Below are 17,167 nucleotides of genomic sequence, written 5' to 3' on the forward strand. Positions count from 1 at the left end.
CGCTCACCGCGGGGAGCGGCGGCGGGACGGGGCAGCCGCCGGCGGCCCGCCAGGAGCGCGCGGCGAGCGAGCGGCAGCACCATGGCAGCGGCTCCCGCTCCTCCTCCTCCTCCTCCTCCTCCCCGCCCGGTCCCTGCCGGAGGCGCGTCAGGCGGGTGCGCGGCAGCGCTTCCGGCGGGCAGCGATGGCGGCCGCGCTCTGGGACTTCGGCCTGGGGGAGCGGAGGAAGGCGGGCGGCGACAGCGGCGAGGAGGACGACGATGGTGACGAAGAAGCAGGAGACGGGGATGCGGGAGAGTTCACGCTGGAAGAGGTGCTGCGCCTCGGCGGCACCAAGGTGAGGGAGCGCGGGAGGAGCGGGAGCACGTGGCGGCCGGGACCCCCATCCCGGACGGGCCCTTGCGGGGCGCGGGGTCTGCGGGGCACGCGCAGGTGTTGGGAACAAGTTCTGTGCTCAGGGGATGGTGAGGCACCGGGACAGGCTGCCCAGAGAACTTGTGGGTGCCCCATCCCTGGAGGTGCCCAAGGCCAGGCTGCGTGGGACTCTGAGCATCCTGGCCTAGGGGAAGGTGTCCCATGGCAGGCAGGTTGGAACTTTATGGTTTTCAAATCCCTCCTAACCCAAACCATTCATGGATTCTGTGGGGAAGCCTTGGGAGTCTTGGCAAACCTTGCCAGTGACAGATGTGCCCTGTCTCTGCAGCAAGATTACCTCATGCTGTGTGCTGTGGATGAGGAGAGCGAGATGGTGGACGGCGGCAAGAAGGACACGATCGATGACCTGAAGGAAGGGGAGCTGGAGGCGTTCGTCAGCTCCCTGGGGCTCAACAAGTATGCAAACAGTTGCCTGGTGGTGGAGGGGGATGAGGATGATGATGATGGCGGCAGCAAGGAGAAAGAGAAGCCTCCAAAGAAAGAGAAAAGCAAAAAGGAAACAAATCGTCCTTCACTAGAGGGGAAAAAAGAAAAAAAAGGAAAGGAAAAGGCAAGCAGTGTGAAAGACAGCAAGAAAAAGCAGGCTGGTGGTGATCAGGGCCAGCAGCCTTCCGCAAAGAAAGAAAGGCTGGAAGAAGATTTTGAATTTCATGCTAGGCAAGCAATCCTGATCAAACCAGGAGGTAAGTGGTATGATATGGAATACACCAACGAGTTCTCTCCAGAACCACAGAATCAGACACTTTTGTCCAAGTACAAGGCCCTGGCCCAGAAGTTGTATGAACATGAGACAGACCTGTTTAAGAATAAGACAGAGTATCAGAAGGGGGCCTCTGCTGCATGGATTAAAACTGTTGTGTCCTCGGGTACCTTGGCTGACAGGATGGCAGCAATGACCCTTCTCATCCAGGACAGTGCTGTCCACAGTCTCCAATTTGTTGAGAACTTGATAAACCTCATAAAGAAAAAGGGCAGCAGGCAGCAGAGCCTTATGGCTTTGGATACTTTCAAGGAGCTTCTCATTACAGATATCTTACCAGACAATCGGAAACTGCGGTCGTTCTCCCAGCGACCCCTTAACAGCATAGTGCAGATGTCGAGTGGCAACAAGGACTCAAGAGACAGGAGGTTGATCCTCTGGTACTTTGAGCATCACCTGAAGCTGCAGATAGCAGAGTTCGTGCAGGCCTTGGAAACACTGAGCCACGATTGCCTGACAGCCACGAAATCCCGGGCGCTGGCAGTGTCCCACGAGCTGCTCTGTAACAAGCCCGAGCAGGAGAAAGCTCTGCTGGTTCTGCTGGTGAACAAACTGGGTGACCCTCAGAACAAGATTGCCACCAAAGCCTCCTATCTCTTGGAGACGTTGCTTCACAAGCATCCAAACATGAAGGGAGTGGTGTGCAGTGAGGTGGAGAGGCTGCTGTACCGCTCAAACATCAACGTGAAAACTCAATATTATGCCATCTGCTTTCTGAATCAGATAGTCCTCAGTCATGAGGAAAGTGCACTGGCTAACAAGCTGATAACTCTGTACTTCTGCTTTTTCCGGAACTGCATAAAGAAAAAGGACGTTGAATCCAAAATGCTCAGTGCTCTTCTTTGTGGGGTAAACAGAGCTTACCCTTACGCTGAGACTGGTGATGAGAAAGTGAAAGAGCAAATGAACACCTTGTTCAAAGTTCTGCATCTTGTGAACTTCAGTACCAGTGTCCAGGCCCTGATGCTGCTGTTCCAAGTGATGGACTCTCAGCAGACTGTGTCAGACAGGTACTATGCAGCGCTGTACAAGTAAGTGGCAGGTTTGCATTTTTATATTCATTTCATTTTAATTTAAATTTCATTTTAATGGTAGTCACCATTAATTTAAAGTTGTAGAAACACTTTGCTTTTAAGATCTTCCTAGTTTCGTGTTTCTTTGGCTAAAATTCCTGATGTTTTGTGGAAGGTGGAAGCTGCTTATGATTTCTTTGATTTAACATAAGGATAAAAACAAAAGACAGTGATAGGTCCTGAGAGCACATGTGCATTTCATCCTTTGCCACTTTTCTGGTGGCTTGCTTTACTTCCAGATCTTATTTGAAACTAATTGATAACTGTTCCTTCTGACATCACGTTTACAGGTACTAGCCTGTAAAGTAATTAGGCCTGTAAGTTTGGCCTGTAAATAGCCTAAAATAGTTTCTTTTTTTCCCCCTTATTTTGAGGAGGAGGAATATTATCTTAAATTTTTTAGATTATTTAATTTGTGTAGCTGGAAAGCCTTGTGTTATAAAAATACTGCTTTTTTTTCTTGTGCCAGCTGATTGTTTAGACTCTTTATAGGATCCTTACAGGCTTCTGTTTAGATGACTAAGGGGAATTTACTGATTATTTAGAATGAGAATTTCAAGTTCCCTGAGAATGTGGAGAGTATTTAAGGGCCTTACTGTGCTTGGCAGCCTAGAAAATGAGCTTGCCAGTAAAAATGTCCCATCTGATTGTGTATTGTGCTGATTTTTAACCATCTGCTTTCTTTTTTTAAACAAATGAGCAAATCAGATTAGTTCCTTAACACTGAATATCTCAAATTTTAAAAGTTTTCAGTTCTTTTTATTTTCTTGCAATATTTTGTTTACCAAGGCAGTTTTGGTTTTTTTTTAATCTTCAATGTCTCATATATATTCAGAAATATTACACAGCTCTTGACAATTCAGGATTGAAATTAATGGTATGGAGTACTGAGGAGCAAACTTTTTTTAGATCGCCCTCTGAAAAATGTAGGTAATTGTTGTTAGCAGCAGTTGTTCTCCTGTGTGCATTGTCACAATCAGCAAAATTTCTCCTGTGTGTCCTACAGGAAGCTTCTAGATCCTGCTTTAGCAACGTGCTCCAAGCCATCCATGTTTCTAAATCTTGTCTACAAGTCTCTGAAGGCAGATGTCGTTTTGCGGCGTGTGAAGGCCTTTGTGAAGAGGCTGCTCCAAGTCACTTGTGGACAAATGCCTCCCTTCATTTGTGGAACCCTGTACCTTCTGTCTGAGCTTCTGAAAGTAAAACCAGAGTTAAGGGCCCAGTTACAGGATCACATGGTATAAGATGGTTTCTTTATCTCACTACTTTTTCAATAAGAGCTGTTTTCATAAGCACATTTTCCTAACCTGTCTTTTAGTAACCATTTGCTAACATGTTTCTTGAGATGGGGAGGGACCATTATAGTTGTGTGTTCTAAGCAGTAAAGTTCAATTTTAAGTGCTATATCAAGGACAAAAATCTGTATTTCTTAAACATCAACCATCATTTGTTTAAATTTTTATAAGTAGCTCAAAAACTATGTGCGTTTTTCTAAAATATCAGAGTAAATATGGAAAGAAAAAGCTGTTTGCTCATGGTTTTTGTTTTTTAGGGGTCAGATGATGAGGAGTGCTTTAAGGATCAAGAAGAGGCTGAAGAGGATGAGGAAAAATTTGTGGATGCTGACAAAGAAGTAGGAGATGAAAAGAAAAGCACAATGGAAAATTCTGCTAAAACAAACAATTCAAATTCATCAGCCTCGTGGGTGCATCATCTGAATATGGGAGGTAAATTGGCAAGAAAATAGATAATTTAACAGCTAAGAGTCCATAACAGGGACATGCTGGTTAAGAGTTGTTGTAAGATTCAGTGATTAAAACATTATTTTAGTTTTTAAATTGAAGTTTGGTTGAAAGCAACCACTCAGAGCAATTTATCTGTTACCTCAGCAGTGATGAGACTCTTGACTAGTGTATTTCAAGGGCAGCTGAATACAGCCTTGTCCTGCTGCCAGATGAACCCTGGCCTGTCCAGCTGGGAGTGATGGGCAGCATTACTGTTATGGGGAAATAAGAATAATACTCTGGTAAAGTTGCCTGAGAAAATTTGTTTTGCTCCCCTCCACCCCACAGGCAGGAAGGGTGAAGCTTCCTATGATCCTCTGCACAGAAGTCCTTTGTACTGTGGTGCTGAAAGTACAAGCCTTTGGGAACTGAAAAAGGTAGGACATTCTTGAATTGCTGTTGTTGAGTTTAAAAGTGAGGCCCTTGTATGAAGAGAGGAAAAAGAACTTGGTTATTCTTGAAGTAGCTGAAGAGAGAGGTTAAAGCTGACATGTTGTTTAGCTTTAAGCTTGTATATGTTCCATACAATATTGATATTCTTTAGTGGGGAATAGAAATATTTTAAGTGGGGATTTGGACAATAATAATATTTTTTGACTATTGGATCTTAGCTTTGATCATTAAAGCTTTTTAGTGTTGACTTAAATAAAATTGTAAATAAAAATGTATTTAATGCAAATAAAAGATTAGAACTTGAAGTTCTTCAGTTGTTAAAGTGTTTCCATCAGCCTTGCATGGCTATGTGTATGTCTGTTATTTAGTAAGTCACAGAGTGGTCTTACAATGTATTTTTTAATTAGAAATAAATTAATGACTCATGTTTTTCAGCTTTCTGAACATTTTCATCCGTCTGTGGCCCTGTTTGCAAAAACGATTCTAGAAGTAAGTGCTTTTGCTAGCTTGTTTCTTTGAGGTTTGATATTTTATGTCAGGTATCTTTTGCCATTTGAAAAAATACATTATCAAGTCTCCTTGCAATTTGTGGGTAACTAGCAGCTCTGCAGAGCTCTTATCATACTCTAAAATGCCAAGCTTTTCATGGTATGACAATGTTATATGTAAAGGATACTGCTTACAAAAATTTTAGTTTTGTAGAAATGTAGGTATTATATAATGCTTAAAGCTTTATTAGAGGTTTTTTAATATCCTTTTATTTAATTTTTTTTAAATATGGGAACCCTACTACAGGAACAAATTCTTTTAAAAATACTGTTGTATGCAAAAACCACTCCAACTTTCACAGATATGTATTTAAAATATTTATTTTTCATTTGAATATATGGTATTGAAATGATGTTGAGTATTAACTGCTGTTAGCACGGTACATTGCCAGGCAGTTTATCACTGAAACAAAGCAAAGGAGTTGTGGTTTACTTAAGCAAATAGTGAAATTGCAAAAAGAAGGATCTGATCAGGGTTATGTGGTATTGTATCCCCAAATCTTTATCTTTTTAAAGTATGTTTTAATGTTGTTCTTGAACTGATTGAGTCCTCTGTGTTTAGATGGTGTCTTTCTAAAATGGACACCTTAATGTTTTTTGTCTTTTTCCTGCTTTCAGGGAAATCACATTCAGTACTCTGGTGACCCTTTGCAGGATTTCACCTTAATGAGGTTCTTGGATCGCTTTGTGTACAGAAATCCCAAGCTCAGCAAAGGCAAAGGTAGGCACCTCTCTGTACCTGTGATCCTGGTTGTAGGTGCTCTCTGAATTGTCATTCTCAGATTGGCCTTGTTGAGTATTTGGGGTGCAAGTGGTGGAACAGAGGAGTGGGATCAGTCTTCAGGGCTGTGGGACAGATGTCTGCAACCCAGAGCCAGCTGACAGCCACATCCTGCTGGCCCTCACACCTGCAGTGCAGAACTGTTCCCTTTGCAGGAATCAGCAAGGGATAGGGAGATATGAACACTACAGAATGGTTGAGGCTAGAAGGGACCTGTGAGGTTGTGGGCTCAAGCAGAGACACCTAGAGCAGACTCTCCAGATGGCTTTTGAATGTTTCCAAGAGCGGAGACTCCACTGCCTCTCTGCAATCTGTGCCAGTGCACAGTTGTGCTCACAGTGAAAAAGTGTTTCCAGGTGTTCAGGTGGAGTCTCCTTCATCAGTTTAATGACCCATCCCTTGATTTCTGCAGTATGCCCATGTCTGTCTTATACTGGAGAGCCCAGACCTGGGCACAGGGCTCCAAGTGTGGTCTGACAAATGCCAGGAAAACCATCAGCCCTCTTTGCTGCAGGGACACAGTGTTGGCTCACAGCCAACTGGGTGTCCACCAGGACTACCAGGGTGTTCTTAGCCAAGCTGCTTTCCAGCTGGGCAGCCCCCAGTGTGTACTGGTACCTGGGGTTGTTCCTCCTTCAGTGCAGGACTTTGCTCTTCCCCTTGTTAAACTGCAGGAGGTTTCTGTCAGCCCATTTCTCCAGCCTCTTGAGGTCATTTTGGATGGCAGCACAACCCACTGGTCTGTCAGCTGCTCCTAACAGTTCTGTATCAATAGTCATAAAATAAAAATTCTCTCTGATTTATATTCTGATACAGAAAACACCAGCAGTGTGGTAATGCAGCCAAAGAAGAAGCAGTTTATGAAGGATATGCAGAATCTTGCAGGTAAATCTGCCCCTTAAATCAGTTAAGATTATGATGACTAAAAAAATCCTTGGTTGGTTGATGTTGATGTGTTATCTGCACTGTCTATACTGTTTGTTTTAGCAATAAAAGAAAGTGCCATCCATCAGGAGTGCAATGGTCATGCCTCCTGTTCAGGATCAGACCTCATCTTCTTGTAAGGATGTATGAAATCTTCACAGATGGAAGTTTGGATGTGTTGAATCATTTCAAGAAAAAATTATGTAGAGAAAGTCAGTTATTCTATAGCCATTTTTACTCTGTTTATTATTATTGAAAAATGGCTTAAATACCAGAAAAAAGGATCTATATAATTATTTAAATGACATTAAGTTCTTTCATTAAATGATATGGATTGCTCCATACAATGCCACAGCTGCAGCTTAAGGATGACTGTAAGGTATCTTTTCTTTGGCACTGTTATTTTGCTTAGAGTCTTCCTGCCTCCAGAAATAAGCTGCCTTTTGTCCAGTCCCACTGTTTCTAACAGTCAAGAGTAGGATGTAGTTTAAAAACCAGCAGTTAAAAAACCAGAGCAAACTATCAGTAAAACATGCCACTTGAGGACAGAAGAGGTACAGTGTCTCTGTAGCATTCCCAGGGATGTGCTTTTCCACCAGCTTTGAGTCTGTTGTGTTGCAGAGGTTTTAGTTATGTACTGATGTACTTTTATGGCTGGTTTTACCGCTCTTAAAGCTGAAAATAGAAATTTTAGCCTATACACTTTGTCACATTTTTTAGTTTATTCTGAGTTTAAGGAGCAATTTAGGAGCAATTCTGTCCTGAGGAATATACTACTAATAAATAAATAAAATAGTGATGTTAGTTTCAAGATTAAAGAAAAGCATCTTAAAAACCTGCCCCTGTCTGAAAAGTTTACAGTATTGTTACATTGGAGATGGCTGAAAGTGAGATTACACATTTGAAGTCTTTTATAAAAATTACGCTTTCGTATATGGTCAGAATTGCTTTCTGTCTTGGTCTGAAGAGGTTTTCAGATAAGCTCCCCATTATTGAATGGATGACACCGTGTGTCTGCTTCTATCTGTGTGTGCTGCTTAACCTATGGAAAGAATAACCAGCATTTCAACTTGGATTGAATCAGTTCATTTTTTCTTTTTGCAGTCAACAGTAAGGAATTCCGGGCCAAAGATGAAAGCAAAATCCCAGTGGATGAAGTGTTCTTTCACAGGTAATGGAATACTTGTGAATATTCATTTTAAATGTTGTTTTTTTAATGCAGTGCCATTAAAACCCGCTGCATTTTGTAAGTACTCTCTGGTATTTCAAGGATTTGCAAATTTTGATTCATTTGAATGACTTAGTGCTTTTTTTGGACATAATTTTAACATTTGTCAAAAGTGCTTAGGAAAGAATATCACCTATGAACAAAGGCAGTTGGGGCTTGTAGTTTAAGTAAATTAGGTAAGCTGACATTACAATAGAGAAGCCTTAAGTAGTGGGTAATGGTGAATATCTTGTGGGCTGTAATTCTTATGCATTAGAGGTATGTATAATGAAAGCTGGAATATAGCTTGTTTATGTTATTAGCAAAAGAAAGAGGAGCTACTTTTCAGAGTATTTAGATTTTTATTACTCATAGTTGTTTCTGTTTCTTTGAATTTCCTTTGAGATTATAATATAAAAATGCAGTTGTAGTACTAAAATTGAAGTGATATGCATTTGGCAAGATTTGTTTTTATTAGATCAAAATACTGATTACCTCTGGCTCCTTAGCAAAGTATCATTTGAATTAACTTCATTTATTATAAATTAATTGATACTGTAGTATTGAGGAATATACTACTACTAAATAAACAAAATGGTGTTAGTTTCAAGATTAAAGAAAAGCATCTTAAAAATGTGCCCTCGTGTGAAAAGTTAACAGTATTGTTACATTGGGGGTGGCTAAAACTGAGATTACACATTTGAAGTCTTTTGTACAAAGAACTCTTTTTATATGGTCAAAATTGCCTTCTGTATTTGGTGGTTCTTTATCATGTAATGAAGGTGAAAATGGCTGACAGAAGATAAAACTAAGACCCAAAAGAAGAGGGCTATGTGAGAAAATTTAATAAAACTTGATGGGTGAATGTCTTCTTTATTTTTTCCCAATTATATTCAAGTTGAATTTGATCCTTTCTTCTTTTCAGTCTAAGGCAGATTTTTACATCTTTGTTGTGATTTTTTATAAATTCATTATGTTAAAAATAACTTCTGCCACCTTCTGCCAGTGAAATTTCATTGTTTTAAACATTACAGTAGTGACTGATTCTTTGATAAACAAAGGATGTACAAGTCTCTTGATTTTAGATGTGTTTGAAACAATCACAGTTTTCAACTGGCAACATACATGGGCAACAGTTTGCAGATTTTTAAATAAAAAGTCATAAAGATCATCCCCTGTAATTTTGTGTCTGTTGTTTCAGATTTTATTCAAAGTTTGATAAGAAGAGAGAGAAACAAAAGCGTCTGGATGATGAAGAAAGTGTGGAAGATGTGGATGATGATGAATTTGAAAGAGCATTGGGTAAGGCTGTGTTCTTCCTTGCAGTAACTATCCCAGTATTCCCAGATTTTTCAAATTACTAATTTATCCTTTTTATAGTTCATATTGTGTAAAGGAGCCAGATAGAGGAATATGGCAGTGGGAGAAAACTGGCTTTCCAGTTGCTCTTTGTGCTACTGCTGACAGCAGTTCCTGCTATGTGCTGTGTGAGCTGCCTGGGTGGCTGTTTGGAAAAGAGGCCTTGCTCCCTCCACTGCAGTAGTCTGCTTGTTTGAGTGGCTGGGAATTGTCTGATTTTGAACCTACACTCATGAGTGGCATGCCCTTTTGTTCTCTTCCTAAGTCTGAGTAACCTGTTCTAACAGCATGTAACATTTGCCTCTATTTTTTCTTTACTGCCTAGCCTTTTTCGGTCTTGCTTACAGTTTCTCTCATAGTTTCTAACATCTTTCATGAGATTATGAGTTCAGGATGGTCATTGGCAAACTTCTGCAGTAGCCTTAGCTCTTCCTGTAGCATGTACTTTGCTTTGGAATTAGTGTGTGATTTGTTCCAGAATTTAAATTTGTTAGTGTACCAGAAAATGTCCATTATTTTGTTATTTCAAGTTTTACTTGTATGTATTAAAAAAAAAATCCAGTTAAATCTCCGTAACTGTTTTGTACAGTATTTTCAGAGAATTCTACATTCTTTTGTCAGGATTCTTAGTGACTCAATTAATCTGGTCTTAGTTACAACAAGAATTTGTTACTAATTGCATTTGTCCTTTATTATTAGTATCTCCCATAAGAATTTACTTCATAAATTCAGAAGCTTCAAATAATGACCCTGTATTTGAAAATTAGATATTTTGCAATGCTAGAATCCTAGAATAGCTTGGGTTGGAAGGGATCTTAAAGATCACCTCATTCCATCCCTCCTGCCATGGGCAGGGACAGCTTCCACAAGACAGGTTGCTCAGAGCTCCATCCAGCCTGGCCTTGAACACTTTCAGGGATGGGGCATCCACAGCTTCTCTGGGCAGCCTGTTCTAGTGCCTTACTACCCTCACAGTAAAGAATTTTTTCTTAATACCTAATCTAAACTCTTTTCATTGTGTAGCCATTCCCCTCATCCTGTCACTACATGCCCTTGGAAAAAGTCCCTCTCCAGCTCTCTTGTGGCATCCTTTAGGTACTGGAAGGTACCTGCTGGATGCAATGACTTGCATATTTCTTTGTAGTAATAACATTTTTCTTTCTCCCTAGATTCTTTTGAAGCTGCTGATAATGCCGTTGTTGACCAGGATGACCTTGATTTTGCTGGGTAAGACTTCAGATTAGTTCTTACTCCTCTTGTCTTAGTATCTGTATAGAGTTTCCTCTGTGGAAGGAGATAGACTTTTTTCAGAATGATTTAGAATACCACCTTGCAAAAAAGGCAATATCAGATTTACATTGAGTAATGCAGGTTTTCTGCATGTCCCATAATAGTCCCATAGTGATGACTTTGGGATGCTTATAGTCCTTAAATGAGACTTGTAGTATTGGATTATCTTAATTAATTAATTAATTGTTTATTTTATACAATAGAGTGACCCAGTAAGCAGTGTAAAATCTTGTTTTTCATTGTCTCAGGTTTGTGTTTGAGAATTACCAAGTACAAAAGGAAGTAGAATGAGGCATAATGGCATTGCTGCCATAAGTAACTGGACCTAACACAGTTAACAAGCTTTGTGAGATCCAGAGTCACAGAGCTCAGTTCTCCTGCAGTCAGCACTTCCATTAATCATCATTTAGGTGGGAAAGGACCTTTAGGTTCATTGAGTCCAATTGTAAATGATTAAGCAGCTTCTATTTTACTCAAAGTATCTATAATGCAGCATTTGAATTTGCACAGAGACTTTTTCACTTAAGTCAACAGCAGAACTAAAGTCTAAACTCCTAGTGAAACTTGAAACATTTTTGTGATCTTGACTGGTGTTTAATAGAGCAGTTTGTGTTTTACAGAAAAGACTTTCTGAAAAGGAGCAAACACCCAGAGGAGATAAAATACTCAAGCTGTCATTTCTGCTAATTTCAGAGTAGGATTCTCTCCAGAACTTCTTAAAATAGTTTACTTTTATAACACAACTGCCTATACCAATGTTGAAAACATACCTGAGTGTATAATATGTATATTTTAGGTCTCAGCCTACATTTGCAGTACTTTGCAATGATGTTGAACTTTCCTAACATAGTCTTTGCCACTAGATAGATGTCATCTAGATGCAAACAGCATTTTTCCAGATGAAGTGCTAAGCTTGTTTCATCTTCTTTTAGTAACATAAAAAAAAATCCCAAGGGCCGCAAGAAAGGTGAGGGATCTGGTGCTGACTGGGAGGATTCTGATGATGAAGATGACTTCAGCGATCTGGACGATGAGGAAGTCTCCTTAGGAAGTATGGATGAGGACTTTGAAGAGGATATGGATGAAGAAGGAGGTGTATTTATGGATGTGTCTGAAGATGATGATGACCTAGGTAAAGTGCCATTTGTTACTGAAAAGCAAGAAGAAAAAGCTTTAAAAATAGGTTATATAATATGTAATTACATATGCAAATTCCATTTTAGTTATCTAGGTGGGAAGTTTGGCTTTTAACCAAAGAAATGACAAGCCTTTCTCTGTACAATGAAATTTTTAAGAGAAGCATTTCCAGGCACAATCTCCTAGATGAGGGTGGGAATTAGGCATCAAAAACTTCCAAATGAGACATGTTTCTTTCATTCTGAAAATTTATACATGAATAACTGGCTTCAGTAGGCAGAAATATTAAAAGAGCTCAAGGAGGAAAAAAAATCTGGTAATTGATAATTTTTGTGTTTCTTCAGACACAGTTAAAGCTGTTTTTTTTTAGATGAAGTTACTTTTATTGAAATGGCTGTCTCACAATTAACAGCTTACTCTTGTAATAGAGCTATGCACTCAATTTTTTATTACCACTGGAGTAGTAACTGATTCTTGTATCTGCATGGTTTTATTTTTTCACCCGAAAAGCACAGTTTACACAGAATACAGTGCACGTGGCTGGAAAAGCAGAGATTAATGGAGTATTCAATTAATAACTAAAGGTCACAGGAAGATGACTGAGGGTAGAGGAGGCAAACTGCTCATACAGTTGTTAACACAATCTTTCATGAGATTATTTCACCAAACTTGCCATGCAGACATTCAAGGTTTACCTAATGCCTGCTTTTAGCTTTTGTATTCTATGTATCATAGTATCGTTCCCTTCTGGTGCTGTGGAAACAACGTAGAGAACAGCACACCAAAGACCAATTTTTAATGGTCCAGCTTGAGGAAATACTAGATTTGCTTGTGTGCACTGCCTTTTAAAGACTTGGACCATTTTGACAAGTATGCCTAGAAATGAATTTTAGTCTCTGCTGCACTTTAAATACATGTACATGGTGTGAAAATTGGAGACTGATGTATTTGGGTTTTTTTCCTATCAGACTCAAACAATGACAAGCAACTGAAATCCGTCAGTAAAAAGGGCAAGAAAAAGAAAGATATGAATTTTGCAGGATCACTGGAAGGTAAGAAAACACTGACATGAAAGCTTAATAGAAATAAAATAGTTCAAAAACCTTTGGAGTAGAAGGATTTACTACAGCAAATAGAGGGATTTACTACAGCAGATTATAACATTTTGGATCGAGGTTCAGATTTGAATAAACCATAAATGAAAAGGAGGTTATCCCCAGCCAGCATAATTCACAGTAACAGTCTGCTGTTGAAGAGATGAGAATTGATGGACAAATTTTGAAGAAGGATGAAGTTGTACTGGTGCTTTGTGCATCTGTTACACCTGATGCACAGATTTGTGCTATTTAATTCTTGGTTGGAAACTTTTTTTAGAGGGGGTGAGGAACAAAGATTTACAACATAGCTAATGCAGACAATCTCATTAATAAAAAGTTCTAAACATTTAAAACATGGTAAAACTTGTTTTAGTGTCTTTGGGAACTTGAAGTTGTGTCTCATAAGAGCAATACTCTTTGTTTGAAGGATCTAGGCGAGGAAAGAAGAGAAAACTCCAAGATGCTGGTATACTGGCATCTGCAGAAGAGGTGAGTTTGATCAGTGCTGAACAAAAAGCACTTTCAAGCATTTCACCTGTTGCTTTGTAACAGAATACTGAATTTTCTCTCTTTAAAGTTTGGCTATCTGCTGGATGAAAATGCTGGCTCTAAGTTCGACAATATCGGAATGAACGCCATGGCCAACAGAGATAACGCGAGTAAGTACACACTGCAAGTAGCAGGCAGCTGTAGTGCTGAAATTCACTTCTTTCCCTTCAGGTTCTGTACATGAACAGATGAACCACCTTTAACCACACACAGCAGGGACAGTAGCTCAGCATCAGGAAAATGTCACAGTTTTCTCTGGTGACAAGAGATGCCCAGTGCTAAATATTAAGTGGGAGTGGTGGAGTAATAAGGCTTCAGAAAAGAGGGAGAGGCTATCCTTGGCCCTTTCACTCTGAACAGGGACAGGCAGGATGCTCTTTGTCAGGCATTTGTGTGAATTCTGCAAGGTAAAGCGTCTGTGATTCCTTGGGAAGGGAAAGCAAAAGGTACCAGTGTCAGTGAAGCAGAAAGCAGTTTTCCCAAAGTAATTCTAGTGAATTATATGTGTATATGCTGCTTGAATAAACACTGCTCCTAACGCAAACGTGTCTAGCATTAGTAAAATACAAAGCAGTGTCTAAAACTCTGAGATGGTAGGTTTGTTTTGTGAAACAAAAAAACCCGCAGCTTTCTCAGAAAAAAAGGCAGTTTGCACTTTATTAACTTTTATAAATACAGTAGTGAAGTTTTAACTTGGACATGATTGATCTGCATGCCACATCATGGTCAGAGGTATCCATCGGCTCCTAAATTCTCATCTTTCCTTCTCCAGATGTCAAACAGATCCAGTGGGAAATAGAGCGAGACAAGTGGCTTCACAACAGGGATGTGAAAAGCATCATCAAAAGGAAGAAACAGTTCAGGCACAGAGGGCTGAAAAACAAGTTCAAAGGCAAGAAATCAAGACGATGAACTTGATGTGGACATTTGAAAAATAATTATTCTTAAATAGTTTTTTATTTAATCTTTCTTACTTCAGTTCTTGCTGCTTAACCATGTCATCTGGTCATTCTCCCTTATGCCGTGAATTCCAGACCGCTCATTGGATTTGTAATAAACTGAAAAATAGGAAAATCCATGTCAGCTCTAAGTTAGACATATGTGATGAGCAGCCCCTTTGTGGCTGATTTTATTTAGTGTATAACTCTCCAGCTCTGAGGTCTCTGTCCAACAGTCTGACACTCCAGCCATGCCTTAACAATAAAAACTTCTGCAGTGTCTCCTGGGGAAAGTTTTAAGCCATCCTAAGATACTGTTCTATATATTGAGATGCAACAGAAGCTTCAGCCATCCTGAAGCCAGCGACTACAAACTCACCTTCCAGAATTGATGGAAACCTCTTCTGCATTGTGTATCTGAAATCTGACAAGAAAGATAAATCACAGTTACTTTCCCAGCATATATTAAGATGAATAATTAAATGCACTATTTTTCTAACCAGAGTTGTTTCATCAAAATTTGTTTAAATTTTGCTAGTTACAGCCACCATTAAATAATGTGATAGGAATTTATTTTTAAAAAATAATTTCAGAGACTTTATTCAGGTTACTCATACATGCAGCCCTATCATTGCAGTGTTTTCTGAGCTTCCTCACAATTGTGATAACCAAGTCCTACAGCTCACAGGAAGCTGCATGCCTCTCATAGACTGACATGCACATAAAACCAGGGAAATTTTGTTTCCTTGTGCAGATTTAGATGTTCACTGAATCATTCCGCGGGCTGCTCTTGACAACCCAGTAGAAAATCACAACAGGTTTATGCCATTTTAATTATTTACAGCAGCTTGTAAAAGGATGTTACCCATTCTAGTACTAACACAAAGGCAGTAAAAGCCTCTGAGTTCACTGAGCTGTTAGATTAGCCCACTGCACCTTATGGAACTGCAATTATAGAGAATATGCAAATGGATATAAGAATTGCAAAAGAGGAGAAAAAAATCCCAAAGATGAACGCCTAGCATCAAGTTACAGTAGGCTGAAAACATCTGTTCTCCATATTTTTGTTACATGTATTTTCTAATAAGAATGCAAAGATGGCTGAAATTTAAGAGCCTGCCTGACACCATCTGGGTCCTGGAAAACAAAAGCAAACTGATGCCAAGGTAAAGCTCAGCTTGCACTCAGCATGAAGACTACACCACTGCTGAAATGGGTGGATTTTTGCCCTCCCAGCCAAAGCAGCAGCTGCCTTTTGACTCACCCTGACCCTGCAGGCAGGACAGCTCCTTTTCCAAAGGGACACAGGTCTATCTAACCAGCGCTGCACCCTGCACAGCCCTGCATGCAAAGTAAGGCTGCTGCTCTGCAGAGCAAGCCCCCTCGTAGTAACCAAACTGGGGCTTTGCTTATTCTGTGTTACCTGGGCACGGAATCCTGAGTCTAAGAGACTGAAATTAAACAATCTGGGAGACAATGGGGGCCGCCTCCTGCCAGCCGGCTCTGTCCTCAGCCTGGGAAATGTCAAATTGCAAAGGCTACGAGACCCAGACACAGCCAGGGCATCCCTTCAGGGGCTCAACGCCAGGTGCCTGGAATAGGACTGATCAATTCCTGCCTCATTTGCGGGCAGCCTGTCTTCCTTTCAAATACTCATCCGGCCCGGTGCTGCTACTGTAACACCGGGCAGGATTCCTTTTTGTTCCGGGTGTGGTGGCGTGCTGCCGCCCGAAGGACTGCTTGCTCGCGGGCTTGGGTTTGTAAAGCTACACCAGCAGCTCGTTCTTCAGAGGTAAATCCTAGCGCCAGCGAGCCAGCCCTGTGCGCCTGCACTCACACCAGCCCAACTCCTGACCCCACACGGCGGCATTTCCTTACACAGCCCAGGCTGTGCGAGGCGCTCCGCGGGCACTGCCGGCGGCCCCCGCGCGGAGGAGCCTCCCCTGCCCGCCCCCCGTCCCCGCCGCACCTTGGCTGCGGTCCATGGCGCGGTAGAGCAGGAGGGCGCCGAGCAGCCCCGCCGCCTCCAGCAGCAGCAGCCCCCTCAGGACGCGCCGCGCCATGGCCGGGGCTCGGCGCCTTCCGCCGCCCGCAGCGCTGCGCAGGCGCCGCCGCTCCGCCGCCTCACGGGCCCGTCATGGCCGCGGCCCCGCTCGGGCCGCCCGGAGGCAAGTGGTGTAAAATGTGAGCTGTGTAAAAATCTTTTCAGGAAAGGGCGGGCTTTGTTGTACATCCGGCCTAATCAGCGAGAAAAGACATTAATCCGTGCGGCAGGTAGCGGGTAACAGGCGAGCGCTAAGTGATGGCCACGTGTTAGAAATACAAGTGACTTGTCGGTAGAATTGCCTTGTTAAGGTCTTGGGCGCCATATGCTTCAGTAATCTCAGATGTAGGGAGAGTTTGATAAAGCCAGGCGAGAAGAATGGACTACTGATAGTGGGCACAAAGACGTACAGCAGAACCCCCATGATTAGGAAGAAACTGACAAAGCAAACTCAGCTTGACTGGGTAAAAGGTAATTTCTGTCAGGGGCAGATTGTGACCACCGACTCACGGCCACGGGCCCAACAAAACCACCGACCCACAAGAAGAGAAAGCATGTTGACTGATGAGCATGAGAAGCGAGCCAATCATTATCTAACAGAAGATAGAAGACTAATTAATAAGGGAACTACGTCATTTGCAGCCAATGAACACTAATTCCTTAGTTTGCTAAATTGTATAAATGGTAAGAACTTCTGATAGTTGGCATGCTTGGTTTGTGGAATACCTTGGAGCACTTGGGTTTGTGCAACTCTGAAATGAATAATCAGTGTGTCTCCCAAGTGTCAGGAAAATTAATAAATTATGCCAGAGGTTTATGTCCAAAAAGGAGACAGAGGAGCTCTGTAA

At 41.3% G+C, this 17,167-nt stretch overlaps 1 protein-coding gene and 1 long non-coding RNA gene across 2 annotated transcripts; one reads left to right on the plus strand and one right to left on the minus strand.

The window, feature by feature from the left end:
* Window positions 1-163: 163 nt before the first annotated feature.
* CEBPZ (CCAAT enhancer binding protein zeta) lies at window positions 164-14,769 on the plus strand. Its single transcript, XM_058021832.1, has 16 exons — window positions 164-337; window positions 704-2,226; window positions 3,275-3,506; window positions 3,821-3,995; window positions 4,341-4,429; window positions 4,881-4,934; window positions 5,612-5,714; window positions 6,591-6,659; window positions 7,803-7,869; window positions 9,107-9,207; window positions 10,434-10,491; window positions 11,487-11,686; window positions 12,660-12,743; window positions 13,216-13,277; window positions 13,366-13,447; window positions 14,110-14,769. The coding sequence occupies exons 1-16, from the start codon at window positions 185-187 to the stop codon at window positions 14,247-14,249; spliced, it is 3,192 nt and encodes a 1,063-aa protein (XP_057877815.1). The 5' UTR covers window positions 164-184; the 3' UTR covers window positions 14,250-14,769.
* Window positions 13,966-16,369, minus strand: LOC131082148 (uncharacterized). Its single transcript, XR_009114314.1, has 4 exons — window positions 16,245-16,369; window positions 14,655-14,699; window positions 14,312-14,395; window positions 13,966-14,210 (listed from the first exon to the last, which is right to left on the minus strand). It is a non-coding gene; the product is annotated as an uncharacterized LOC131082148 (long non-coding RNA).
* Window positions 16,370-17,167: the final 798 nt, after the last annotated feature.

This window comes from Melospiza georgiana, chromosome 3 (genome assembly GCF_028018845.1).
Source record: "Melospiza georgiana isolate bMelGeo1 chromosome 3, bMelGeo1.pri, whole genome shotgun sequence".
In the NCBI taxonomy this organism is placed as follows: Eukaryota; Metazoa; Chordata; class Aves; order Passeriformes; family Passerellidae; genus Melospiza; species Melospiza georgiana.

Bases quoted from the DNA above. Each gene is read 5' to 3' on its own strand.
- CEBPZ (XM_058021832.1), top strand. From the start codon at position 185: ATGGCGGCCGCGCTCTGGGACTTCGGCCTGGGGGAGCGGAGGAAGGCG. The intron at 10,492-11,486 runs GTAAGACTTCAG...ATCTTCTTTTAG, and splicing joins GATGACCTTGATTTTGCTGG to TAACATAAAAAAAAATCCCA. The intron at 12,744-13,215 runs GTAAGAAAACAC...CTTTGTTTGAAG, and splicing joins TTTTGCAGGATCACTGGAAG to GATCTAGGCGAGGAAAGAAG.